The sequence below is a fragment of the Scyliorhinus canicula genome, chromosome 19, assembly GCF_902713615.1.
Source record: "Scyliorhinus canicula chromosome 19, sScyCan1.1, whole genome shotgun sequence".
Taxonomy (NCBI): domain Eukaryota; kingdom Metazoa; phylum Chordata; class Chondrichthyes; order Carcharhiniformes; family Scyliorhinidae; genus Scyliorhinus; species Scyliorhinus canicula.
This window is the reverse complement of record NC_052164.1, coordinates 76,494,245-76,522,158: the sequence shown is the minus strand read 5'-3', so window position 1 is coordinate 76,522,158 and position 27,914 is coordinate 76,494,245. Positions and strand designations below refer to the sequence as shown.

The 27,914-nt window shown below is 44.1% G+C and overlaps 1 protein-coding gene across 5 annotated transcripts in view; it reads right to left on the bottom strand.

Annotated features, from left to right (window-relative positions):
- The window catches only part of LOC119954114 (opioid-binding protein/cell adhesion molecule-like), a 1,170,645-nt gene that overhangs the window by 408,205 nt on the left and 734,526 nt on the right, over nt 1–27,914 (bottom strand). For all 5 annotated transcript variants that reach the window (XM_038779012.1, XM_038779011.1, XM_038779013.1 and 2 more), the window contains one exon: nt 13,424–13,549. In XM_038779012.1, coding sequence (XP_038634940.1) covers nt 13,424–13,549 — 126 coding nt within the window. The remainder of the gene's footprint in view (nt 1–13,423; nt 13,550–27,914) is intronic.

Genomic DNA, 27,914 nt, shown 5'->3' with positions numbered 1-27,914 from the left:
CTGTGCTAACGCTGGATGGAATGTCCACCCAGCATGTCAGTACTTGGGGGGAGGGGTGGGGGGGGGGGGGAGTCTCCCAGGCGATTGGAGGCCCCTGGGTGGTCGGCCTCTGGCCAAGCTGGCACTCTGGCACTGCTGATGTCACCCAGGCACCTCAGCACTGCCAGCATTGCACCCTGGCAGTGCCAGACTGGACTGGCACCTCGGCACTGCCAGCTTTGCACCAGATTGGCACTGCCAGGTTGCCCAAGTGGCTCTGCCAGGCTGTCAGGGGCATTGCCAGGGTCCCAGGCGAGAGGTGCCAAGATGTCAAGGTGAATTTTGCCCATGCTGGAGATTGGATCTGGATGTGTCCTGCCAGTATATAGTGGGCTTGAGGATCCCCCAATAGGTGAAATGGGGCATTGGGAGGGGCATTCCCCGCTGGGGCCTGAAATAGCAACAGAATGCAGTTAGTTAGTGGACTAGTTCCCGGCAACTCACTGTGACATGCAATTCACTGTTGCACCAATGCTGGACTTGATTAACAGTTAGAGGCCACACGGTTGGGGCAGCACGGTAGCATGGTGGTTAGCATAAATGCTTCACAGCTCCAGGGTCCCAGGTTCAGTTCCCGGCTGGGTCACTGTCTGTGCGGAGTCTGCACGTCCTCCCCGTGTGTGTGTGGGTTTCCTCCGGGTGCTCCGGTTTCCTCCCACGGTCCAAAGTTGTGCGGGTTAGGTGGATTGGCCATGCTAAATTGCCCGTAGTGTCCTAAAAAGTAAGGTTAATGGGGGTTGTTGGGTTACGGGTATAGGGTGGATACGTGGGTTTGAGTAGGGTGATCATTGCTCGGCACAACATTGAGGGCCGAAGGGCCTGTTCTGTGCTGTACTGTTCTATGTTCTAATATACAGAAGGAATCTTGGAATGGGCAACCATTTGATTATGCTCATTGGAGGATTTTGTTTAAAGTGATACTAGAAGATTCATATTGGTGAATCAGGGAGATGGAATCCAGTTAGCATCGGGTGGACCTTTAAACTTGAACTTACAACTACATGTCTAGAGAAAGTGCGTTATAATGTACAAACAATGGTGTGGGCTTTTCAGCAGCTCTGTTAAGAAGTTAAAGGAGAGGATTCCTTCACTCTAGTTTAGTGTATTAGTTGCCTGATAAGTAATGTTTAGTCAAAGTTGACTTTAGTCGGTTTGTTACAGTAAAAGACTCAAAACATTAAATCTTGTGTAATTCTTTGCAGGAATCCTTGGGAAATTTATATCTTTTTTTGAAAGTCATTGGCCACTCGGGGAATCATAAGAATATTAGCCAATGTCTACGTAAAATTGTAGACCCTACTCACAGCGCAAGCAGTCAAGTTGAATATTGGGACATGAAACAATAAGAGGTATTGAATGCTAGAGAGATGTGAATACTTGTACACATCATAAATTGCAAGCTGATTACAGAAAGAGCAATGTCGGCTATTGAAAAGACGTTTCTCGCAATGTGCCTGATCAGCTCCATACAAATTATGGAGAACCCACTGGTTATGTAAAGCAGTGACACTCATGAATAAAACATTAAATCAAATCAATGAATATTCTACCATGACTTCATCCATTTAGATATGAAATACCTCAGTGATTTGAAAAGGTTATAAAATCAACTGTAATATAATGGAGGTTGTGTTTTCAATTGTGACTTCAACATCTCAACTGTCTTTGAATCTCACACAGCAGGAAAGTGTTCTCACTCTGTACACAAGGGGCCATATGCCAAAAAAAGTCACTAATTGCTACTAAATTACTAATATCACTTACAGAGATCACGACTGAATTATGAAAAGGAAATTTGTTACATTATGGAAGGAGCAGTATTCGTCAAAGGGTGGATTTGAGATACATTTGCGGTCGCGATTTCCTCTACATTTACTATGTTACATCTGATCTGAGAGTGGCCATGTTGTTGTCACTGGGTGCATGTGATGGGACAATGTTCTGCTTTCCAGAGTCGTGCGAGAGCGATTCTCCACTCCCCACGCGGCGTGGGAGAATCGCGGGAGGGCCCCCCGACAAAATTCACGCCCCCCTCGCGATTCTCCCCTCCCCCCCCCCCACTCGGAAGAATCTCCGCTCGCCGGGCTTGTAGGTGGCCTAGAAAGGAAAGAGCACCACGACTGGGATCGGGAGGGGACAGGCCCGCGATCGGTGCCCACCGATCGTCGGCCGGCGTCCAAATCGGACGCACTATTTCCCCTCCGCCGCCTGGCAAGATCAAGCCGCCACATCTTGAGGGGCGGCTGAGGGCAAAGACGGCCACCGTGCATGCGCGGGTTCATGCCGTCAGCGTCATGACGTCAACCGCGCATGCGCAGGTTGGAGCCGGCCAACCTGCGCATGCGCGGCTGACGCATTAGGCGCGCCGGCCGTGTCATTCTCGGTGCGCCGCACCCGCGGCCGAGATTTACGGAGTGCCACTCCTCGCCCTGCCGGGAGGGGAGAATAGGGGGCGAGGAGCGGCCTCTGAGGCCATCGTGAAACTCGGCCGAGTTCACGATGGCCCTCCCGATTTTTCCCAGGAGTGGAGAATTCCGCCCATGATGAGAAGTAGGCCATTCATCCCATTGAATCCGTATCAGCCCTCTATTCCGTTGCTCTATTCTAGTAGCCCTGGGCTAATAATGGCTCAGACTTTTGTTGCAGATGGTGAAGAAATGGCTTTCACAATTCATCTCACATTACTCTTGCTGCACAGCTATTTCACAGCATTGCCAGTGGAGAGTTTTAGTAATATGGCATCAGTTTGAATTTGACGCCCCTAAATGGTAACCTGTGATGTCTGCAAACAGAGAAATTGTTCACAAAACCAGATTGTGTTCCTGAGTAGGGATTATTCATTCAGCAAAGCAGGAAGTAAAACGCAGGAAAGATAACTTTTAATTCCAATTATTAGAAAGGAGCATAACAATTGGGAGATTCATTTGGTCTTAAAGTCCATACAAAAAAAGTGAAGACATAAAATACTTTTTAAAAATGTAGAATTGTTCTTTTTTTAAAGTCGGCAGCATTATTTTTCTACTGAGGGAATGAGACACTACACTTGTCAAATTATCTATTCAGAGCCAAAGAGGTAAGTAACATTTATTGTGCTGTCAAAATTCAGGTCTCCATTGTTGAGCTACATTTAAAGCAGGAATAGCTTATTTAGTTAAAATTCACAGCATAACAATGAAATGTGTGCTGATTCCATCAGCAAAGGTTGAAACAGCAATGCCTTGCGGGAACAAGGGATCTTTTGACTCCCAGATTTCCAAGTTTAACTGTGCATGTACCTGAAGTTGCTGTCAGTTTTACCCAATAATAGCCTTAACTTGATTTTTACAGGAAAATACAGGCCAATAAAACAGGTACTGCCACAGAATGTCTGGGATGCACTTTCAGGAATTATTCCCATCATTAAATGATTAATTTAGGTAAAATACTTTACATTTACATTTAGTCAGAAGGAAATTAAATACAAAATTAGAGGTCAAGAAATCCTATATAAAATGGAGCCACAAAAATAGTTACAAATGGATGAGACAATTCAGTGCCTCTGTAACCCAACCCCAAATTCAATTCCAGGTATTGATTACTCATTGCATGAAAAATGTTTCCTGTTATCAGTCCTGAACTAAACTTCTCCAAATGTGAATCTATTGCTCTTTGTTGCCCAGTCTTTATTTTAACCTGAATAATGCTCAGGATTAACCTGTTCCACTCAATTTTCAATTTTGTCCAACAGTATAAGGCTCTGTCTCATTCATCTAATTTCAAGGCAAAATAGTGTATATTTTTATAGGTTTCATCATAATTTAGTCCCCTGACTCGAGGGGTGAGTTTTAACTTTTTGACTCTTCTGTGAGTGTGTCTGTGTGTGTGTGACGAATATCAGAATACAAGAAATTGCAAACTTGCAGTATTATTAAAACCTAGATTAAAATGCTTACAGACAGAATGTCTGATGGAGCTAAGATTAAATGCCATTTTATATGTTTGCAGGTAAGTGGTGTTGCTATCCAGAGGGGCAGGGGATCAGAGGCCTCAGTTCCTTGGGAGCGGTGGGCTCAGAGGGAATGGTAGGGCATGCCGGGGAGGGTGAAGTGGGCTGGGAGATGTTCATTCACAGAGGTGTCAGCGAGGCAGGAACGTTGGAATCAGCAGTGGCCGACAAGCCTTCACCTTCCTTTAGTCAGTGAGTTTCCCAAGATCCAGAAAATCTGTTTATCTAGAATTACATTTTAATGGTGGATAAATGAGGCACACAGTCTCATTATAATAGTTTAACTGACACCTGCCTGTTGGGAGTGGGTTGGTTGAATGTCCCCACCACTTTGCCTCCTGTAAAACCGTAAATGAGTGGGTTCAGGTCAAAACTCCGATTTTTAATACTTTAACCTCCCACCTGACCCAATGTCATAATTCTGTGGTGGGGGTTAACATTCCCCTCCAGGTGTCTTGTTATGCTCTTGGCATAGCATAAGCGGCTTCCTTGATGTGCACTCTGACAAAGGAAGTTTCAGATGTGGAGATAACTTCAACACGTTTATTGAACTATTTACAATTCTCCTACTTAGGTTCACCACTACTGTTAATCCTTCTGTAGCTACTCAGACTGACGAACCAGTCTGCTACAATCCACGTGGTGGGTGTGATATAGAATCAACCCTGTGTCTGTACTCACTGAGTGTCTCCACTGGAAAGAGGAAGATCATGTGTGTTGTGACCTTTAGATATGGGTTGGTGTAATGCCCCCCTATGGTAGTGTCACCTCTGTGTGTATCGTGAATGCCCATTGGTCGTGTCCTATCTTACTGTCCTATTGGTTGAGTGTCTGTGCGTCATGTCTCAGGTGCTCCCTCTGGTGTCTAGCTAGTCTACATGTACTTACATTAACCCCTTGTGTATCTACAGTGATGCATATCACCACACCAGGAATCAGGTTGGTTGCCTCTCCTGGCAGATAATTCAGGCCTTATTTGCATTAAACTTTGGTAATCAGAATGTGTGGCCCAGGCACAAAACTACACAGATTCAGCATGATTGCCTCAAAGTCACAAAGTATAAAACAAGATTTAAAAGAGACAAGGTTCAGATTGGAGTTTATCACACCATTCTTTTAGCTTCAACAAGGAATAACAGAAATTGCAAAGTCTCTCAATCAACCAAAAATATATTAGTTGAGAGCCTACATTATACATCCAAAAAACATTCATTATCTTGTGTAGAAATAACAGATTGGAGAGAGGCAATTTGTGTAACAATATAAATAAATGCATTCAAAAAGAATGCTTTGAATAAATTGCAACACAAATAGACAAGAGCAGTTCGTAGTTCCCTGTTTTTTACTGCTCCCCTAATGACAGCTAATTTGACCTATCCAATACAACACAGGAACAGGCCCTTCAGCCCTCCGTATATCATAGACAGAAATTTTAAGTTTCAAATACACACTGCAAATACACAATATTGCATGTGAGGTGACTCACCGCTTTCTATCGACCTGTATTATTGCAAGGTTAAATAAGATCACTTGTGACTTTGGATCTGCTCATCACATCCATCACACATGTCGTTCTTCGATTTTTCTAAAGGGAGCTCAAGGACTGGATTCTTCTGCCCCCACCCCCCAAGCCATGTGTTACTCGGCAGTGCATCATTCCCTCGTGAGAGGATTCCCCACTCCCGCTGCTTGTCAACGGAATTTCCCATTCTAGCCATCTCACATCGCCGAGAAACCAACGGGCAACAGTGTGCTTCCAGCGGGAAAAGAGAATCTCAACAGTCAGAGAATTCTGGCCCTAATTACCAATAGATGCAACGAGGCTGGAGTTAAATAATGAAGAGGCTTTATTCCATAGTAAGGCAAACTGAATTCAATGGATATTGGATTGGATTGGATTGGATTTGTTTATTGTCACGTGTACCGAGGTACAGTGAAAAGTATTTTTCTGCAAGCAGTTCAACAGATCATTCAGTACATGGGAAGAAAAGGGAATTGAACAGAATTCAAGAAAATACATGAGAATACATAATAGGGCAACACAAGATATCGGATGAAGCAGACAGGGTGTAGTGTTAATGAGGACAGTCCATAAAAGGGTCATTTAGGAGTCTGGTGACAGTGGGGAAGAAGCTGTTTTTGAGTCTGTTCGTCCGTGTTCTCAGACTTCTGAATCTCCTGCCCGATGGAAGAAGTTGGAAAAGTGAGTAAGCCGGGTGGGAGGGATCCTTGATTATGCTGCCTGCTTTCCCCCGGCAGCGGGAAATGTAGATGGAATCAATGGATGGGAGGCAGGTTCGTGTGATGGACTGGGCGGTATTCACGACTCTCTGAAGTTCTTTGCGGTCCTGGGCCGAGCAGTTGCCATACCAGGCTGTGATGCAGCCCGAGAGGATGCTCTCTATAGTGCATCTGTAAAAGTTGGTAAGGGTTAATGTGGACATGCCAAATTTCCTTAGTTACCTGAGGAAGTAAAGGCGCTGTTGTGCTTTCTTGGTGATAGCGTCGACATGAGTGGACCAGGATAGATTTTTGGTGATGTGCACCCCTAGGAATTTGAAACTGCTCACCATCTCTACCTCGGCTCCGTTGATGCTGACAGGGGTGTGTACAGTACTATGCTTCCTGAAGTCGATGACCAGCTCTTTAGTTTTGCTGGCATTAAGGGAGAGATTGTTGTCGTTGCACCACTCCACTAAGTTCTCTATCTCCCTCCTGTATTCAGACTCGTCGTTGTTCGAGATCCTAATTCATTTCCAAGGAATAACACAAAAAACATCAGTTCGGTGGGTTGTTTTGATTATTGATCCAACCTCTTTGAGGTCCTGCTGGCTTAACAGCCTCGCTGTCACCAACAGCAGATTGCCTATTTGTGTCTCACTTTTCACCCCCAGCGTCACAGACGGAGATCAAAGTGTTTTCAAATGGCACAGGGGAGAGCTGTTTCCGACTATCCAGTCAAGCTGAGGAATTATTTATTGATTAGCCTTTGGGAAAACATACCTTCAGCGTTTCAGCAAGCCTTTTAATTGAGCATCTTTTGTTTAAAACGTGAGAGCATAGACAATTGTCACCAAGAAAGGCAGCATTGAAAACTCTGGTCAGTTTGAAATGGATGTATATTCTAGACTCCTTACAGCACTCAAATTGTGAAGTACCTAAAGTAGAACTGAACCATCTAGACTATGATGGTCCAAGATTTGATTCCCAAGCTGCATGTGGAGCAGCGGTCAGTGAAGCCAAAATAACCTCGAGGAAGAAAGGGGAAATAAAAAGTTTCATACCGGAACTTGGTTATCAAAATTGTCCAAGTGAACACTCTGGAGAGAGAAAGAATTCTGGTTTGCTGTGCTTTGTCCAGAATTAAATGACCTATCTCGATTCAATGAACAACTTCACAGAATAATCATTTGCAGAAAAGGTACAAGAATCAGTGAGTAGCTGAAATCCATGGCATTATAATCCCTCATCTCCTCCGCATACAATGGCAAGAAGTGTAATCCAACAACAATATCCTCTCCCAAGCCAACATGCCCAACATCGAGGCTCTAATCACAAAACCAACTCTGCTGGGCAGGATACATCGTTGGTATCCTTGAAACATGAATCATGAAGCCACTGCTTCTCTCGGAAACTCAATCATGGCAGCAGACTCCAAGATGGACAGTGAGAATGCTTTAGGGATGTCCTCAAAGTATCCCTGGCAAGGACAAATATCCCCATCAACTCATTGGAGACCACAATTTGGGAAGGTACACACTCATCGGGAACATGCTGAGCCAAAACCGAGGCATCGAAGAGATTGCATAAACTAACCAACAACTGATCCACTCAATCCTCCCATTGCCACCTGTCCTGAACGTAGCAGAATGCACAGGCCGTGCATTGCATCTACTAGCCATCTCAGAACCTATCTAACTGGAGTGGAAGCAAGAGATCCTTGATCTCGAAAAACAGCCGAAGTAGTATCCCCAATGCAAGTGAGCACTGTCAAGAGGAGAGGGAAAAGGTTGGGGGCTGGGAGAAGAGAAAAGGAAAAGAGAGGCCGGATGGACAAATTGAAATGGGGGACTGTCTTCCATTTGTGCTTTGTGCATTTCAATTTCAAATTGTCCCATGAGAAAATTGTATCCAAAGCGATATTGTACAGTGACCAAGACAGATGACGAATGAGTTCAATCCTAATTGTGATTGAACTTAATGTTACCTCTGTCTCTCTCTCTCTGTGCTGATGTGCCATAACTGTTCTTGTATTTCCAGCATTTGCTGCTTTTCTTTTTAATATTTTTTTGGATGTATCTAAAATAACATATATAATAATAATCTTTTATTGTTACAAGTATGAAGTTACTGTGAAAAGCCCCTAGTCACCACATTCCAGCACCTGTTTGGGTAAGCTGGTACAGGAATTGAACCCGTGCTGCTGGCCTTTTTCTGCATTACAAACCAGCTGCCTTGCCCAGAGCTAAACCAGCATATATCTAAAAGATATCTAAAATGAGTGTCAGTGTTAGGACCCTTGATCTTTTTTATATATATTAATGACATAGACCTTGGTGTACAGGGCAAAATTTCAAAATTTACAGGTGATACAAAACTTGGAAGTATGGTGAACTGTGAAGAGGCCAGTGTAGGACTTCAAAAGGACACAGACAAGTTGGTACAGTGGGCCAATAAATGAGAGATGAAGTTCAATGTGGAGAAACGTGAAGTGATTCATTTTGGCACGAAGGACATGGAGAGTTAATGGAAAATAAAGGGTACGATTCGAAAGAGGGTGCAGGCAGAAGACAGACTGAGGTCCATATGACATTGAAATGAGGCAGGACAAGTTAAGATTTTGGCTCATAAGGCATGCAGTATCATGAGCTTTACAAATAAGCACACTGAGTACAGAAGAAATTAGGTTATGTTGAACTTATATGGGACATTGGTTTGACTTCAACAGGTTGATTTCATCCTGTTCTGGGCAATTTACTTTAGGAAGGATGTGAAGGCATTTGTGATTGTGCAGAAACGTTCACAAGAATAGTTCTAGGGATGAAGAACTTCAGGTATGAAGATAGATTGGATAAGTTATGACTTTTCCTTGGAGAAGAAAAGACTGAAAGGAGATTTGCTAGAGGTGTTCAAAATCATGAGTGGTCTGGGGAAATAGATAGGGCAAAGTTATTCCCACTTGTGAAAGGGTTGAGAATGGGAGGGGTTACGTTCCCAGCTGACATAATTGGAAAAGTCAAGTCCGAGAGTGAAACCTGGCTTAATGGGCCCTAATTTATTTGTTTAGAAACTGTGGAGATGAGTCACTGAACAAATTCACAGGAGTCTGCTAATTAACTTTTAACACGAAGAATAAATATATTATTAAAAAATAAAAATTAACTTTACTGCATCAGACACAATGGTTGGGAATATCTCAATATCAGCACAAGAAAATTATTCAAATATTTACGATTCCTTTACTCCAGCTATAGCTTTGCAGATACATAGAGATTTGGAAAGATAAAACAATTTACCATATCCATCTTACTCCAATATTCAGGGTACATATGAATCATATGTGAACTAACAGGTAAGGTGTGGTACATATGAATTAATAGACAATCTGTGGTCAGGCACACCACACTGCAAAATAAATGACAGATGCAAGCAAAGCAGGTTCCATGGATTTCACAACAACCTGCACAGATGCTTGTCTCACAGTGAGCTAACCAGCCTCACTGCAACTGCCTTTCACACAAGAGGTTCTAATATCCATGTTTGAATAACTCTTCTTGGGAGTTCTTTCCAAAGGTCATTCCTCTCAGACGGCTTCAACAAGGGCCAACCTCCTCGGTCTCAATCTCACCTTCCAAGATTTGTTTCTCCTGGATCTCCACATACACTCAAGCTGCATTGGCCAAGCCAAACAGAATGCCAAATGTTCCAAAAGTGTAGCTCCTCCCTGACAGCTTTCAACAAGGACTCACCAAACATTGGCTATCCTCTTGGACCTTCTCGGCTTCTCTTGAGCACATTTCTGTTTCAACTCTGCTCCCTGTGGCTCTGTCTTTAATTTAGAGCCAATAGGTGCGATCCAATGGCCGCACTGCACCGAAAATGCAGCCTACTGCAGCACAGCATGGCCGATGAAAGCTGGGGGACCCCGCTCAGTGGATCTACCCAGCTCGCAGCGCCTCGCGAGATCTAATGTGACCTTGTGAGACATTGTGATGTACATCCCACCCAATATGGGCGGGATCACTTTTTAGAAAATCTGCATATTAAAGCGAGACAGCTAGTCTGACTTGAATGTGCAAAGTCCCGATGTAACTGAGGCTTTGGAGTTCATCCCCTTCTCCTCAGAGACCGTAGGCAAGCACTGTTCAGCACTGGTTTCTACAAATGGAGACCAGACAGAATGGCACTCAGGGGTGTCTCCCAGGGGATCAGACATCCCCAGCAACATGCCCTTTGGGAAGGGTGATGCCCTGGCACTGCTGTGGCTTCCTGGATACCTTGGCAGGAAGAATGGCCTCTTTCTGCATTCTAATAATCCTGCAATATGAAACGTGCCCACTGATCGCAGGCCCATGGCACCCTTGGCACGGCCGTGGTACTGCCGTGCCAATCGGTGCCATGGTTAGAAAAAGCGAGTTGTTCCCGCCGTTTTTACGAACGGCCAGACCAGGTGTGTTTGCCATTCGTAAAAACAGCGTAAAGGGCTGGGACTTCGGCCCATCTATCAGCTGTGAATCGCTGCCGGCCGTAAAAAACGACGGCAGCGATTTGTGTCGGGAGTTGGGCGGGGGGGGGGGGGGGAGAATAGCGGGAGGGCGGGAAAAATGTCGGGAAGGCCCTCCCGCTATTCTCCGACCCGTCGTGGGGGGCGGAGAATCGCGCCCCTCATATTTGGTTTGGGGCCACAGGAACCATAGAAGAAGGCAGAATCGGCTAAACTGGTCATCTGAACCAAAACAGAAAATGTTGGACATTCTCAGCAGGTCTGACAGCATCTGTAAGAGAAGTCGGAGCTAACATTTTGAGGCTGAATGACTCTTTGTCAAAGCTGGGGAGCTTGTGCCTGAAACGGGGGCACAGCCATACCAATTTCTACCTCAATCCTTTGAAGCATTTCTAACCCAATTTTAGTCCACTTAAAGCAAAATGTTGATGTATAACCTCAGAGTGAATAAAGTGTTTCTATTTAATTTTCATTTTAAAATCAGATTTCACGTGTCTGAAATCAGATTTTTCACAACTTTGCTGTGAACATTAAGAAATCAGAATCACATTATGTCGCTCCTCTGAATCTTGTATTTCTGGTGATATATTTCCATGTTATGACACGTCTCTCAGGATTGTTGGAGACAAAGCAATGGATCACATCAGCAACCTTACATCTGACCTGATGTAAGGCACCATGCTGCTTTCCCATGAATTCGTAACTGACAGAAAACTGCTATTTAAAAAAAACCCTCACATTTCCAAAGTACTTCCACAGTGCAAACAAAATCCATGTCGTGAAATCATGAATTATGATTCTCAACAAACAAACCATAAAATAATCCTTCCTGTCATTCATCTTTCCTGCACTAAAACATTGTGACTGACTGGCTCACAATGACAGCAACAAACATTGGATGGGTCTGTGACAACTAAAACTATTTTCTTTTGTTTGAGAACTGACAGGCAAAATACTTCTGCTTTCGTGCTGAGTAGAAGCTACCCTTCGGGGAGGAAGATTTTAAAATCAGAGGATAACGAAAGCGAAGCCTTCAAGGATGGAATCAGGGAAAACAGCAGTACTATTCTTGAGTGACAGCTGTCCGCACATTCACCTTAGACTGTCAGGCAGCAGATAAGTGATCAACATTAGGATCTCTTATGGGTGGCACGGTGGCACAATTTTTAGCACTGCTGCTTCACAGCTCCAGGGAACCAGGTTCATATCTGGACTCGAGCGACTGTGTGGAGTTTGCATTTCTTCAGTGTCTGTGTGGTTTACTCCCGGTGCTCCGGTTTCCTCCTATAGTGCAAAGATGTGCAGGATAGGTGTATTGGCCATGTTAAATTGCCCCTGAGTTTCCAAAGGTGAGGTGGGGTTAATGGATTTCAGGGATAGGATGGAGGCCTGGGCTGAACATAGAACATACAGTGCAGAAGGAGGCCATTCGGCCCATCGAGTCTGCACTGACCCACTTAAGCCCTCACTTCCACCCTATCCCCGTAACCCAATAATCCCTCCTAACCTTTTTGGACATTAAAGACAATTTGGCATGTCCAATCCACCTAACCTGCACTTTTTGGACTGTGGGAGGAAACCAGAGCACCCAGTGGAAACCCACGCAAATACGGGGAGAACATGCAGACTCCGCACAGACAGTGATCCAGCGGGGAATTGAACTTGGGACCCTGGCATTGTGAAGCCACAGTGCTATCCACCATGCTACCGTGCTGCCCCAAGTAGAGTGTTTTTTCCAAGGGCTGTGCAGATCCGATGGGCCAAATGGCCTCCTTCTGCGCTGTAATTCTATGTCCAATGTTCTTTTGATACTGTTCCTCAACTAATTTGAAATATGCAAGCACATTACAGTATGGCCACTTGTTGACTTGCTGTCCTTGTGAGGAATACTGACTTCTTGACCTATGTAATCGTCAGCTGCACAATCACAGCTATGATCGCACCATGAGGCAAACTTCAGAGTAGACCCTTATTAAAGAACAATGCAGCTCAGGAACAGGCTCTTCGGCCCACTAAGCCTGCGCCGATCCAGTACCAATTCACGTCATGCCACATTAGACGATCAATATAGCGTGCTGTCGCAAAACATTCTATTTAACTTTACTGAATTTGAGAAGTTGTTACATATAACAGGCCAGTAGCTGACCAATGTGGCACACATCAACATGTCTCAACATTCAACACCACTTATAATAAGTAAATGCAGCATGATGGAATAATACCATATGCTTTTCTTGAAGACCGAAGACCAGTCAAATTCCTTCAAACCACTGCAGTCAACTTTAGAATCCTCCCTATATTTTTAATCATACCAGCTAATTAAATAAACATAATAACAAAACAAAGTGCAATATTAGTTGAATGCGTTTGCACTGCTCCTACCATCCTTAACCCACCATTATAAAATAAGTTTGGGCCTCATTTTAACTTTTTCAAAATCCATTCACGTACAGAGAACTAGAATGAGGCCCAATGATTTCCAGTGCCTCTTCCGAAGTTAAATTGGCAAATTACATTATTTTACAGAAAATTACATGTATTTCACCCACTAGTGATAAGCCCTGCCTTGGAATAAATCACATTTGTTAAATTGCAATGTTTCCATTCACACCTCATTATTGTCCTGTCTCTGTCGTTCTGTGTCAATCATGTTTATACAAGGAAAGGTCCCTTACCTGATGGAGAAACATGGTGCCATGTCACGGTGGGTTCAGGCCTTCCAATAGCGAGGCACATGAGAGTCACATTGCTGCCCTCATTCACAGAGACACTGCTGGAGATGTTGACGATTTTTGGTGGAACTAAGAAGGCAAACACAGTAGGATTTGTTTTAATACTATGACTGGAGAAATGGGAGAATTCACTGCTGTATATCTTTCAAGATTGATTTAGTTTCCTTCACAGTATATTCCACGCTGTGAAGATGCACCAAACAAATGTATTTAGAAGCCAATCCATTTCAGAGGAAGAACTCAACACATGACTTTATGCAAACTGACAAGAAATGCAGAGCTTTTTTTTTAGAAATAGCTCAACAGCCTTAATCCTGGTTCAATATTCAATTAAGAAACATCAGAGTTTGAAAATAATGGCTAAATTCCAGTCTTTGAGGGCTAACCCAAATATTGGTGTTTCCACCAAGCTCAGTGACAGATAAAATAAATGCAAGCCAAATAATAAGCAATTAGTTGCTGCGTTCAACATATGACTGTAAGGGCTGTCAAAACGTTCCTGCAATTCAAGTTTTCTTTGTGTGTGAATGATACAGTAACAGACAGGCTTTACAGGCATTTTCCAATAGCTGTACCAAGTGTTGTGCCCATTATATTATATGTTTATATGTAAGATTGGTTATGTTCAAAAGGTCAAATCAATCTTGAAATCTACATTCAAAGGTATCATTGGATCAGCTCAATCCAGGCAGTTATGTCATTTACCAAACAGCCATTAACGAAACTCAATCATCCCAGGAGAAAGGAGAAACCTGTTCAACAAGCTTTTGCTGCAAACATTCAGAGTGAAACCTTTGCAAGAATTGCTTGCTGAATGCCTGAGCACTCTCCATAGCAGGCAAATGCAGTTCAATACTAAAGCAATGCTATTCTCATATTGTTACATATTTTATAGATACAAAATCTGCCAGCAAAGATACCTTTCACTTATTCAGAAAAAAGCAACAGCCCAGCTTCTTCACAGGACATAAAGGGAAATGAACCTGCAAATCAAGAGGGTAGGTTGGTGATGGGGCAGATTGCATATCGAGAACCAAAAGTTGGATCACTGCGGTAAGTTTTTCCCCCCATGTTCACGGGATGTGGGTGCCACTGGCGAGGCCAGCATTTATTCCCCATCCCATCTGCCTTTGAGAAGGTGATGGTGCGCTGCCTTCTTGAACCACTCCAGTCCATGTGGTCTCATACATAGAAGATAGGAGCAGGAGGAGGCCTTTTGGCCCTTCGACTAATCCTGCTTTCACCCCCTAGCCTTTGATCCCATTCTCCTCAAGTGCTATATCTAGCCGCCTCTTGAATATATTCAAAGTTTTAGCATCAACCACTTCTTGTGGTAATGAATTCCACAGGCTCACCACTCTTTGTGTGAAGAAATGTCTCCTTATCGCTGTCCAAAATGGTTTACCCTGAATCCTCAGACTGTGACCCCTCGTTCTGGACTCACCCATCAGTGTGTCCAGAATACACCGACAGTGCGGTTAGGGAGGGAGTGCCACGATTTTGACCCAGCGACAGTGAAAGCACAACAAATTAATTCCAAGCCAGGGTGGTGAGTGGATTGGAGGGGAACCTCCAGGTAGTGGTGTTTCCATGCGTCTGTTGCCCGTGTCCTTCGAGATGGTAGCTGTTATGGGTTTGGAAGGTGCTGCCCAAGGAACCTCGGTGAGTTTGTGTACTGCATCTTATCGATGGCACACACTGCTGCCACTGTGAGACAAGATAAAGGAGGTGGTTGTAAAAAAAGTAGATAGATTTAGAGAAAGAAAGGGTAACTGAGGATAAGGAGAAATAATCTGAATCGGAATAAACGCAAAGTTTTTCTAGGATCAGAAAGTGTAGAGTTGGATGAAGAAACAGAGATAGTGAAAGCTGATGCCACAAAGGTACTTAATTCCAATGGTAAGGATTTTTGATTTGCGATTTTTGCGACAAAGAAGCCAATACTGGTCAGTGTGAACAGGGATGACTCGACAGTGTGATATGATGTAGATAAGATAAAAACAAAATTTACAAAGGATAAGGATAGGAGGTGAACCAAGAATGCTTGGCACAAATCAGCCTCAATGTTAAATTGAGGTGCAAATCAGGAGTGCTCGTGTTTGCCTGCCCAACAAAGCTGCATGTGTAGCCATGCAGTATCAGAAGATACCATAAGCAAATTATTCAAATTCAAATATATGCTCCCACACAAAACAATTAAAGATGCTGAGTATTCAAAATGCATGACAAAAATAAACAAACAATTTAGATGGGTTATTGCTCCAGGCCTAAAAAGAAACAATAAATGTTTTTCAAATAACATGTCGAGATCCAGCTTGTTGCCAGGTTTTTTTGGCCAGTTCGCAGCTATTAGTCAGGTTTGCAGTAAAATGGAGCCCATACCCTGATGCCATCATCAGAATCAGACTTGGCTATTTAAACCTCACCACTCCTCAATTAAAGGTGGCTTTCTTGTGCCTTAATTCAGGCTAGTTACATGCAGTGGAAGAGACAAGTTTGTCCTGCGAATAAGGGATGATTTCCCACCATTGCCATCTTAACCCTCTGCACGCTTCATTCTTGCTGAACAGGCAGGCCAATCCTGAATGTGCAAGTAATGAAGAGATGGGGAAGGAAATCAGCAGCAGATAGGTTGAAGGAGGTGAAATTAGAGGAAGGTTGAAGCAAGCTGTCATTTGGATAGAGATTATGAGCAGCCCAATCACTTAAACAAAGCAGTAACACATTAGGTTGGAACTGCAGGCAATCAAGCTTCAGACATCACAGAGCCTAGGGCCGAACATGAACAAAACAGGTGAATTCCAGTGGTCAGGAGAGAGCGATTACCCTTAATATCAAGACAGCTTTTGACCAAGTGTAGCATCAAGTAGCCTTGGTAAAATTGAAGTCAATGGGAACTGAAGGGAGCGAAACTCTCCACTGTTTGGATTCATGCCTTGCACAGATTGCTGGGGTTGTCGGAGGACAATCGTCTCAGTCTGGGGACACTGCTGCAGGAGTTGCTCAGTGTAGCGCCTTGACCCAACTATCATCAGTAATCTTCCCTCCAACATAAGTAGAGATGTTCAATGCATGATGCTCAACATCATTCATGAGTCCTCAGCTACTGAAGCAGCCGGTGCCCATATACAGCAAGACCTGGATAATATTCAGGCTCGGGCAGATAAAGGGCAAGTCCCAAACATTCACGCTGCACAAGTGCCAGGAAACAACCATCTACAATGAGACAGAATATAACCATTTTCTCTTGACATTAAACATTACCATCTTTGAATTTTCCACCATCAACATCAACATTCCCGTACCGGCCTCCCCGAGCAGGTGCCGGAATGTGGCGATTAGGGGCTTTTCACTGTAACTTCATTGAAGCCTACTTGTGACAATAAGTGATTATTATTGTAATTATCCTCTCGGGGTTAGCATTTACCAGAAGCTTTACTGGACCAGCCATGTAAAAACTGCAGCTACAAGAAATTTCTGTGGTGAGTAGCTCGCTTTGTGACTCCACAAAGCCTGCCATTACAAGGTACAAGTGAGCAATCCTCTCCATTTGCCAGGGTGAGTGCAACGCCAACGATACTCATGAAGTTCTACTCTATCCAGGACAAAGCTGCCCGCTTGATTGGCAACTGACCTGCCATCTTAAACATTCATTCACTCCACTACTGGCACGAGTGATCTCTCCCACCAAGAAGGATAGGCAGCAGGCACATGGGACCATCATTACCTGCTTGTTACCCTATCAAGTCACTCAATTTCGGACTTGGAACTATACTGTTGTTCCTTCACTGTCACTGGACCAAAATCCTGGAACATCCTCCTAATAACACTGTGGATGTACAGTCTGGTGCAACAGTTCAACATAGCAGCTCACCACCACCTTCTCAAGGGCAAATAGGGATGATTGCTGGCACTGTCAGCAGTGCCTACATGTTAAGGACAAGAATTTTAAAAATATGCTTCACTAAAAATTAAAACAATTTGAGTCTTCAGATATTAAGCTGAAGCACATTCATACACCATTTTAGCTATGCTATCAAGTGTCGTAAAGAAAAAAGATAAACACTCGGCGGCCAATTTATTTTGAACGATGCACTCACTGATGCCTTTCAGGCTATACCTATAACCTCTGGAACGCAGCCTCCTGAACCCGCTGTCCATCCCCTGCTATGAAAACTTTCCTCTGCAACTTGAATACCCAGCGATTGATTTCTCCAATCTTTTTCTCAACTTTCGTCCTTTACACACTTCAGTTATTAGAGAATCTTAAAGCCCATTCCCTCTCCTGCATCAGGTACTGGCCAACAATTACCCTAACATCCAGTTCCCCTGGATCTCTGCCCCAGTGAATTCAGTTCAAGCTGCCCATTTCAATTTTCAAATCCCTCAATTACTGCATTCCACCTTATTCATGCCTACCCTGCATCCTCCCATCCAATTAGTTCAATCTTTCCCCTTGCCACCTCTGGATCATTTGCCAATCATCTTCCATCTGTGCCCTCTGGCTATCATCCCCTCAGCTATTGGATACAGCTTTTCTTTATTTATCTAATTCCTTCATGATTTTAAATACGTCTGTCTCTGTCTGCCTGATTGTCTGTCTTCTCTCAGCTTTCACTGCTCCAAGGTGAACAATTCCAGCTACTCTGATCTGTCCACATAACTGTGATCCCTCAACCATGGAACCATTCTAGTAAATCTATTCTCTACCCTCTCAGAAGCCTTCACATCTTTAGCCACACACAATTACAATTGTCCAGCAAGGGTTCATCTAATGTTTTATATAGCATAATTTTCCAGCTCTCTGTACTCTGTCTCTCTATGTATAAAGCTCAGGATCGCCTTTCCTTCCTGAACTGCTGTGCTAACATGTCCTTCAAAGATATGCACACAAATACCCCGAGGTTGCTCTCTTCTCCTGTCCCTGATAAAATTGTGCCATTAATCTTGTATTGTCTCTGTTAATTCTTTTTGAGCAAAATGTATCACCTCAAACTTCTCTGCGCTGAATTGCATGTACCATGTGTCTGCCCATTCCCGTCGCCAAGGGACTGTAGCTCCGCAGCAGCACGTGGCTTATTGAGGACGTGTGTGGCTTCTGATATTAATGTCTGCGCTCATTTTTTTCTCATCGTAAATTTTTAGAAAAGCGTTAGCGCTACGTAATTCGGATTTTAAAAAATTATCAGCGGAGAATTCTAACGGCCATGCCGTGCAACGCCCGACTTGGGATGCGACACGGTTGGTAAATCTCGCGAGAGCCCTCCCGTGAGACTTTCCCAGTGCGCTACCCACCCACAATGAGCGGGACCCAAATCTGGATGTTAAAGTGTGCAGTAAGGCACACTTTGGTGTTCATTCGCCAGAGTTACCAAAGACTAACTCCCACCCTCGAAGACCCAGAATGAATGCCAGTTAGTACTGGTGTTCACCAGCGTGGATCAGGTGTACCAGCACTTCGGCGGTCTCCCAGGTGAACATGGGCCCCTGGGTGGTCGGGCTTTTTGCAGTTGGCTCCCTGGCACCCCAAAGCCACCTGGGAATCCTGGCACTACCAGCCTGGCACCCTAGCAATGCCACCTAGCACTTCGGCAGTGCTACGGTGCCCAGATGGCAAATTGCCCACACTGGGGATAGGGCCTGGGCGTGCCCTGCCCATGAGGTGGGATGTGGGCAGCACAATAAATTTCTTGTAGGTGAGTTGGGGCAGTCTGAAGGCCAAGGTGGGCATCTCGAGACTGTGGCACCATCTCTTCCTCCACTGGCGACGGAACTCGTTCATGAGGAAATGGAACTGAGAGCGGCTTCGGTGCTGTATTCCTCGCTGAGGCCCCGAAATGAAGTAGAGTTTCGTTCAATTACGGGGTCGTTCCTGGCACTGCCAGCACTGGGAAACACTCAGCTAAACATGCTCAACAATGGAACTCTGTGTCATTTCTGTTAGATCGTGCCTCAGATACCCCCTTAGTGCTGAATATTTTAACAGATAACAGCTAGAACGTATGAAATGCTTAATCACAAAAGTCACAAGACTGACCTGCATTGATTCACTCAACTGTTTCCCTCCCTCCTTACAGAGAAGCAAGTGGCCTCTGCTCCATATATCTTCAGTGACACTTGTCACAATGTGATGAACTTGCATCTTATCAATCTATTGCACAGCAGGCTGGTGCTCCAGCATAATGCACTACTGTTTTGTTTGTACTTCAGATAGATTTATCTTTTATTTAGCACACATATCCACACAAGCTAAATAATGACACATTCTGTTCGGTCTCAACTGGGGAAAATCTAATTTCCCAGAGATTGATTTACAGAAAGGCCCAGGATGAGAGCCTCACATATTGTGTTTTCATAGAACTGATGAGGTATCCAAAAACAAATTACAAGGTAATCATCTAATCAACCTGAAGAGAAATCCAAAAAAAGGTAACGTAAGCAGCTTATTAATGATTGCAAGCAACACCAAGCATTTGACTGAATTAAAACGCTTTTTTTGGTTTAGATTGATGCAGGTTAAAATGGACCTAACATTTAAAAGTACAGTGTTTAAAGTCCCAATAGTAATCTCTTCCAAAACAACGTTAATTGTCTCATGCAACCATTCCTTCATTTAAAGTTTTTTTTTTAAATTAAAAAGTGAGAAAATATACATTTGATTTAATCTCTCATAAGGGCAGCACAGTCGCGCAGTGGGTTAGCCCTGCTGCCTCACGGTGCCGAGGTCCCAAGTTTGATCCCGGCTCTGGGTCACTGTCTGTGTGGAGTTGGCACATTCTCCCCGTGTTTGCGTGGGTTTCACCGCCACAACCCAAAGATTTGCAGGCTAGGTGGATTGGCCAGGCTAAATTGCCCCTTAATTGGAAAAAAATGAATTGGGTACTCTAAATTTATTTTTAAAAAAGTGGGGCTCTCATCAATGAAGGCCACAAGCACCATATGGTTCTCATTTTCTCAAGGTTATGTGCAACCTGCGGAACTTTCCAAGCCAGGGAATTGCTGAGAGGTTTCTGAACAGCAAGATTGAGATAGGTGGGAAATAATTTCAGCATATGGGGGTTGAATTTGCGGTCCTGAAACAGGAGTCAAACGACGGTGTGACGGCAAAATAAATGGCTGCCCAGCAGCAAGGGCACAAATCCTTACCTCCATTTCCGTCAATGGCCATTTTTCAGGCCATGGTGAAGGGCACAGGGTGGCCTACCTGATCTGACAATTTCTCTGGGTCAGGGTTGCCTCAGAAAACGTCCATGACCACACTGAGGGAGAGGGGGAAGAACGACCGCAGAGGTAGGACAGAAGGCCAGGAAATTTCATGGAATCATATAATCCCTACAGTGCAGAAAGAGGCCATTCGGCTAATCGAGTCTACATTGACCCTCCGAACGAGCACACCACTAAGGCCCACTCCCCCACCCTATCTCTGCAACTCCACAACCCCACCTAACCTCTTGGACACTACACTTTGGTATTATTCTTCTATAAAACATGGCTGAGCTCAGGAACTAATATAGGAACATAATAGTGAGGAGCAGAAGTCGGCAATTTAGCCCTTTGAGCCTGCTCCGCCATTCAATCAGATCATGGCTGATCTCTTCCTGGTCTCAAATCCACCTCCCTGCCTGTTCTCCATATCTCTGTAGAGCATTTTTTAAATCCGAAATATATCTTTCGCCTTCTTGAAACAATTTAATGATTGAGACTCCACCACACTATTGGGCAGCGAGTCCAGCAAATTCACCACCCTCTATAAGAAGTAGTTCCTCCTCAACTCAGTTTTAAATCTGCGCCTCTCAACCTATATCTGTTGCTTCTCATTCCAGATCTAACCATTTTGTCAACCCATGATTTGCCACTCTGTTTACACAATGCATTGGACCATCAAGACTTTTTTGAACACAATTTCTTGACCATAAGAGTACTGAAATAGCTTTTGTCCAACTCTTTTTTCGATGTAATTTGCAAGTTATAGACAGTATGCATCTGTTTCTATGTAAAAAAGTAGGATAGGGTAACACGAGGCATCCCATGTAGGATACAGCAGTGTAGCGACACTGAAACCGCACTAAAGTGTGATACCACATAGAACTGGGCAGGATAATAAAGAGTGTCATTGGCACCCAAAATCTTGATTGAATAAAAGCTAATTGCACAGAAATCACAAAAGACAAACAATTGCATGGTTGACCTTAATCCATAGGCTGGTCTATGCAACTGTGCGAAGACACTCTCACGTCTGAACTCCTTGTTGTTTGTCATATTATTTGTCAAATTTTCTTTTATTTCCATTCTAAATGTAACAGACAGATAACACATTGTAACATTTGACTGCAAGAGTAGCAAGATTCCAGTCGACACCAGAGATCCATTTCTGAGTTATAAGGTCAAAAATAAGCCACCTGATTTTCAGCACATCACATCTCAAAAACAATTTTGTTCTTCATTACCTCTTGGTAACAAAATGCTTCTCTTTCCTGTCTCGTAGTGATATTTTTGTTTCAGTTAAAGCACTGATAAAACTGCTGATAACTGAGGCTCATTATAATGGATGACAGGCCTCATATTTCAGGTGTCCTTTATTAAGATTTTTCAGGCATATTCTCTGCAAGAATGAATAATTTATTATTGTCACCTAGCCTCACTAAATAAGTTGGCACGCCTTTCTGTATCCTTAACCCATAAAACAACACTAGCCTGGCAAATAATAATGAAAGATGTACGAGTTGTTGTTCCACATCTTTTGAAGATGATAATAGCCCGGACGTTTTCCCCGGTGAGATGTTACACTCTATCGGACGAGAATGGGATGCTCAATACTAATGTCAGCAATACATTTTTTTAAATGAATAAAGTAACGTGTCATGTCATTAATCTAGCAACTAGTGCAGGCAGACGTGTACTTGATGACAAATGACCAGCCTAACTCTCAAAGTCTCAAATAAAAAATAATTACCTTGTGTTACGGTAAAACATTCATGAATGCTGCAAACACCTTGCGACTCAGCGGGAGCTGAAAAGATCTCTGGGCAACACTTTCAGCTGACATTAGAGAAACTGGTATGAAACAAACTTCAAATTACATTGTCAACACTAATAATGATAACAGCTAAAGAAGCAGCATCTTCTTCCCTCCATTGCCATTTCCTTTGCAGCCCCATCAGTGCAGGGAGTGTAACTATTCTACTCCGCCCCACCGCAACACCCACCCAACTGAATGACCCTGATCTTACGTTCCGAGGACTTGAGATTCTCAAGAATGTCTTCATATGCAAGTAGGAAATTAGCATTATTCTCTCTTAGCCTGACCAATGGAGCTCAACTCTGCAGTGAGCACTTCACGGAGCAGAGAGAAACAGATAATGGACACAGCACAGCAGCGGCAGAGTAATGGAAAAACTTTCCAAATGAATAACAGTGGGCTTCTGTGGACAAGGACAGATGGGATTCGAACAGTAATACTCTAAATAATTTAAGAATACATCAATAAAAAATACCACCTTGTCGACTTGAATAGCACTTGCACAATATGGCTGTGCTGATAGTTTGTCCTTGGTGTGAATTCCTTCTTGTTGACGTATCAGAGTTTAAAAGCCAAATAAATAATCCAGAAAGATGAGAAGAAAAGAAATGCCCTTCATGGTAAAACAGATCCAGGTGTTCATGATGGATAGCTGACTTTCGGATTAGGAATTTAAATGTGAAATAAATGCAACCAAAGCTCTTATTTGCTTGGATGGCAGTACATAAATCAGACATAATGATTGTGAATATCTGCTTTCGACACTCTACCAGTGGGAAAACATGGAGTGGTTCCCAACGGCACTAGGTGCATCGCCCAGGTGTGATTCCCACACCTTCAGCATGCTAAAATATGCATAGAACGTCGCACTAGCCAGACGGCACTTGCCGATCTCGGGGCACCATTTTTACCGGGCGTCCAGATCCCAATGGAAATGGCGACCGCTACCACACCCATGCTGACAAGGGGAGCACCCCCAACCGCTCAGAAAAGAGGGACATCCTCACTCTCACCACAAAAATGAGGTGCCACCATCGTATATAATGAAGATCTAGACTTCTGAATTGTTTGTGCCTTTGGAAAGATAGCCTGCAGAAAATTGGGAAGAAACATGATTCGCTAGCAGAGTTCATAAGGTCAGCTATGGGAAGGGTGAGTTGGATGGAGAGGAGATTGCCAAGATTAACCTTCAGGCAACAATGCTGAGTAGGAGGTTCTGTGGGAGAGGAGAGTGGGGACATTGAGGTTTTGCTTGCAGTGAACCAGCGTCAAGTTCTCCAATGAGCCCTTCAAAGGATAGAAGCATAGAGGGAAGCTATGGGCTCTTGTATAACTGAGCCAAGCTTGCTTGAGTAGGAAAATGAGCAGGAAAAGGGCAGAGTCTGGCAGAGGGAGCATGAAGTGGCATGGATGGGGCATGGGGAGTGTGTAAGTGTCTTTTCTGTTTATTTTCTTTGTTCCCATTTGCTTATTTTATTTTTTGAGTCTGGGGACCCATGATCAGAACGTGCCATTAAACAGAAGACTCAAAGTTCAAACAGCCTGCTTGCAGGACACTGTGTTCCCAGGTTTTGTGTTTGGGAGAGGAGACTTCAGACACCTCAGCACTGGGTGGACCTTAGGAAGCAGCTTTGGGGGGACTGGATTCGAATGGTTAACTGGCAACTGGTGGATTGGTCAGGGACAGTGTTCTGCCTCACAACAGTCAGTGATTGGTTGCTGCATTATGCTTTCACAGACCTTGGGCGGGATTCTCCCCTACCCGGCGTGACGGGGGGTCCCGGCGTAGCGGAGTGGCGCCAACCACTCCGGGGTCGGGCCTCCCCAAAGGTGGGGAATTCTCCGCACCTTTGGGGGCTAGCCCCGCGCCGGAGCGGTTGGCACCAGAAGACTGCCGCAAAAAACCGGCGCCCCCAGCAGCGGGGCTGGCCGAAAGGCTTTCGCCAGTCGGCGCATGCGCCGGCGGTGACGTCAGCGGCCAGCTGCCGCTGACGTCACCATCGGCACATGCGCAATGTCGGTTTCTCTTCCGCTTCCGCCATGGCGGAGGCCGTGGTGGCCGCGGAAGAGAAAAGAGTGCACCCAGGGCACTGGCCCGGAGTCTGAGCGGGGGGCCCCGATCGCGGGCCTGGCCACTGTGGGGGCACTCCCTGGGGTCCGATCGCCCCCGCCCCCCCCCAGGACCCCGGGGGCCCGCTCGCGCCACCGATCCCGCCGCCACCAGAGGTGGTTCAAACCTCGGCGGCAGGAGAGGCCTCCCAGCGGCGGGACTTCGGCCCATCGCGTGCCGGAGAATCGCTGCAGGGGCCTCGCCGATCGGAGTGGCGTGATTCCCGCCGCTGCCACTTCCCGGGTGGCAGAGAATCTCTGCCACAGCGGGGGCCGGATTTTCGGCGGCCCCAGGCGATTCTCCAACCCTGCTGGGGGTCGGAGAATTTCGCCCCTTAGCAGAACTGTTTCGACCTTGGAAGTGAAAGTAACGCCCCCTCTCTCGCTCCTGCTTACTAAAATGAAAGAACTGCTCTATTGTTCTGAAAGCAGTGAATGCCTGGCACATCCTTTGCTGTGAACCTGAAATGATGCTGATTCTGGAGAGAAAGTAGACAACCATGCCAGAGAAAAGCCATTGCAAGCCTGCATGGAAGAATATCAAAAAGAAAGCCTGAATTTCAGAAAGACATCGACTGCAAGTCATCCCAGTTCATCAAAGATCCTTATCCTTTTATTTTTATTAATATTTTCTTTCCTTTTCCACCATCCTTTTCTCTCTGTATTGTTTGTCTCTGTGTGTGTATATGTATAATATATATACACACATATATATATATATATATATATGTGAGTGTATATAATATATATAGAGAGAAAGAGAGTGGGGCAAGTTAGGAAGGGAGGGTTGGGAAAGCGGTAGTAGATAAGCAGTTACATTTTCTGTCCATGTAATTATAATACTGTACATAATAATAGATTACTTGTGTTAAAGTTACAAACCCGGCGACTGTAGTTTATTGGGTTCAACCAAAGACCACGGGTATTTTAAACAAAATCTCATTTGACCAGTGTTGTGACTCTGGATCAAATGGGCTGGAATTGATCGTCTACTAGACTGGGGTGTTGTGACAGAATATTTGTACAAATCGTTGAAGCTGGCAGGGCGAGTTGCAAAAGTAGTTAATAAAGCAAATGGGATCCTTGGCTTTATAAATAGAGGCATTGAGTACAAAGCAAGGAGGTTTTTTTGTGGATTTTATAAATGCACAGGTTAGACCCCAACTGCAGTGTTGAGTTGAGTTCTGGTCAGCACGTACAAGGAAAATGCGAACTCAGCCAGATGGACTGATTGGAGAAGCTGGGGTTGTCCTCCATAGAGAAGGTTGAGAGGACATTTGACTGAGGTGTTCAAAATAATAACGGAGTCTAGCGGGAGTCGAAAGGAAAAGGCTGTTACTATTGGCAGAAGAGTTGAGAACCAAAGGGCACCGATTGAGGGCGAATGGCAAAAAACAACCTTATTTGCTCTTTGGATAAAACCTGAAATGTTCTGTTTTGCAATTAGTTATTTTCCAACTCTGTTTTTCAACCTTTTCAGTAAAACCTTAGGGTGGAGGGGGCGGGGGGGGGGGGGGGGGGGGGGGGGGGGGGGGGGGAATAGAGCAGTAATAAATTAATCTGAGTGGAGGAGATTAAGTGGATAAAAACGTATAAATAATAAAGAGCATATTTCAAGATAAAATGGGAAAGAAGAGAAAGGCTCAGAGGAGCATTGACCATATATAAGTAAAATAGTATAAGACAAAAGAAGGTGGTGAACGGGGCTGGTTTAGCTCACTGGGCTAAATCGCTGGCTTTTAAAGCAGACCAAGCAGGCCAGCAGCACGGTTCGATTCCTGTACCAGCCTCCCTGGACAGGCACCGGAATGTTGCGACTAGGGGCTTTTCACAGTAACTTCATTGAAGCCTACTCGTGACAATAAGCGATTTTCATTTCATAAAGAGAATTGGAGGCTTTCAAAGCAATTTCTAGCAAACTACAAACTTTTATTTTGTATTTTGTCCAGGTGTTGCTCCTGACCTCCCCAGATACCGCATCGGTATTCAACTCTTGAAGAAACATGGGATTCAAAGAGGTTGAATATAAAAGTACTTGCTATGAAAGAGGAAACAAACATTTTTGAGGGACAGTTTCAACCGAGAAAGAGCCAGGAGTGGTCAAATAAGGTCATAGGAACAGTGCCAACGTAGGAGGACGAAGGAGCTAAGCAACGTAAGTGGTGGCTGCTGTTGACCTTGAAAGAAGGTGTTTTTGAATCATACATTATTAAAACCTTTTTCATGGGGCAAAGAAAATCTGAAAAATAACTGCAGATGGGATTAAATGAGAACAAATGAAAAAAAAACGACGAATGCAGAGTAGAATCATCAGCATGATGAGTGTAGGAAGGAAAAGAGTGGGCGAGATAACGAAGCCTTGGGGAACTACTGCATCAATGGAACAACAGAGTACTGGGGCATGAATTGCAGCTAATAGAAGTTGTAAGTGCACATGTTAAACATGGATGTCAAAATAACAACTTGCTTTCGTGTAGCTGACATCAGTCAGCACAAAGGTGCAAGATTACTTAACTGGTATATAAATATGAAGAGGTTGTGGGGTTTATTTGATGCACAGTGTAAAGGAACCATGCAGGTTGTGGAGGACAGACAGGAATTTAACAAGCAAAAAATCAATTTGGTTCAAACTTTGAAAAGTTTAGATGCAAAATCCAGCTTGTTTGTGGCAATCATGTTCATTAATCATGTTTTAATAGCCGTCATGGGGATTGATCTGAACTTATTATTGTTTTTCCTCCACAATATCCCTTCAACATGTTTTCATTCATCCGCCTATTGAATCCAAAATCATAGAATTAAATATTTATCCAATTTCCACTGGTGGTCATTACTGACTCTACTTCCACTCCGCTTCCAGATCCGAGCAATTCCCCCTATATGTTTTCCTCATTTTGTTTCCTGGCTCTTTTGTCAACTCGCGTAAAGCTGTGTCTGCTGGTCACTAACCCTTCAGCCATGGTGAACAAGTTCTCCTTCTTTACTCACAACAAAACCCTGAATCAAAGTTATTGCCTCAACTACTAAATCTGGATGTGACTGTCCAAATTCTGTGCGATGAGGCTTATCCCGTCTTCCATTTTAAATGTCTAATATTTAACCCTGTATCTATGCCCCCCCCCCCCCATTCTTGAATTCTCAATTAATGGAAACAGTTCTTTTAAACACTTCTATTTATATCGTCTGCAATCGGAATTATAATGACCAAGTCCCCGTTTTTCTAGTTTTCCTTTGTCATGTATTTCCTCAAACCAGGCAGCATTCTCATAATTCTGTATTATACTCATTCTCACAATAGCCTTTTAA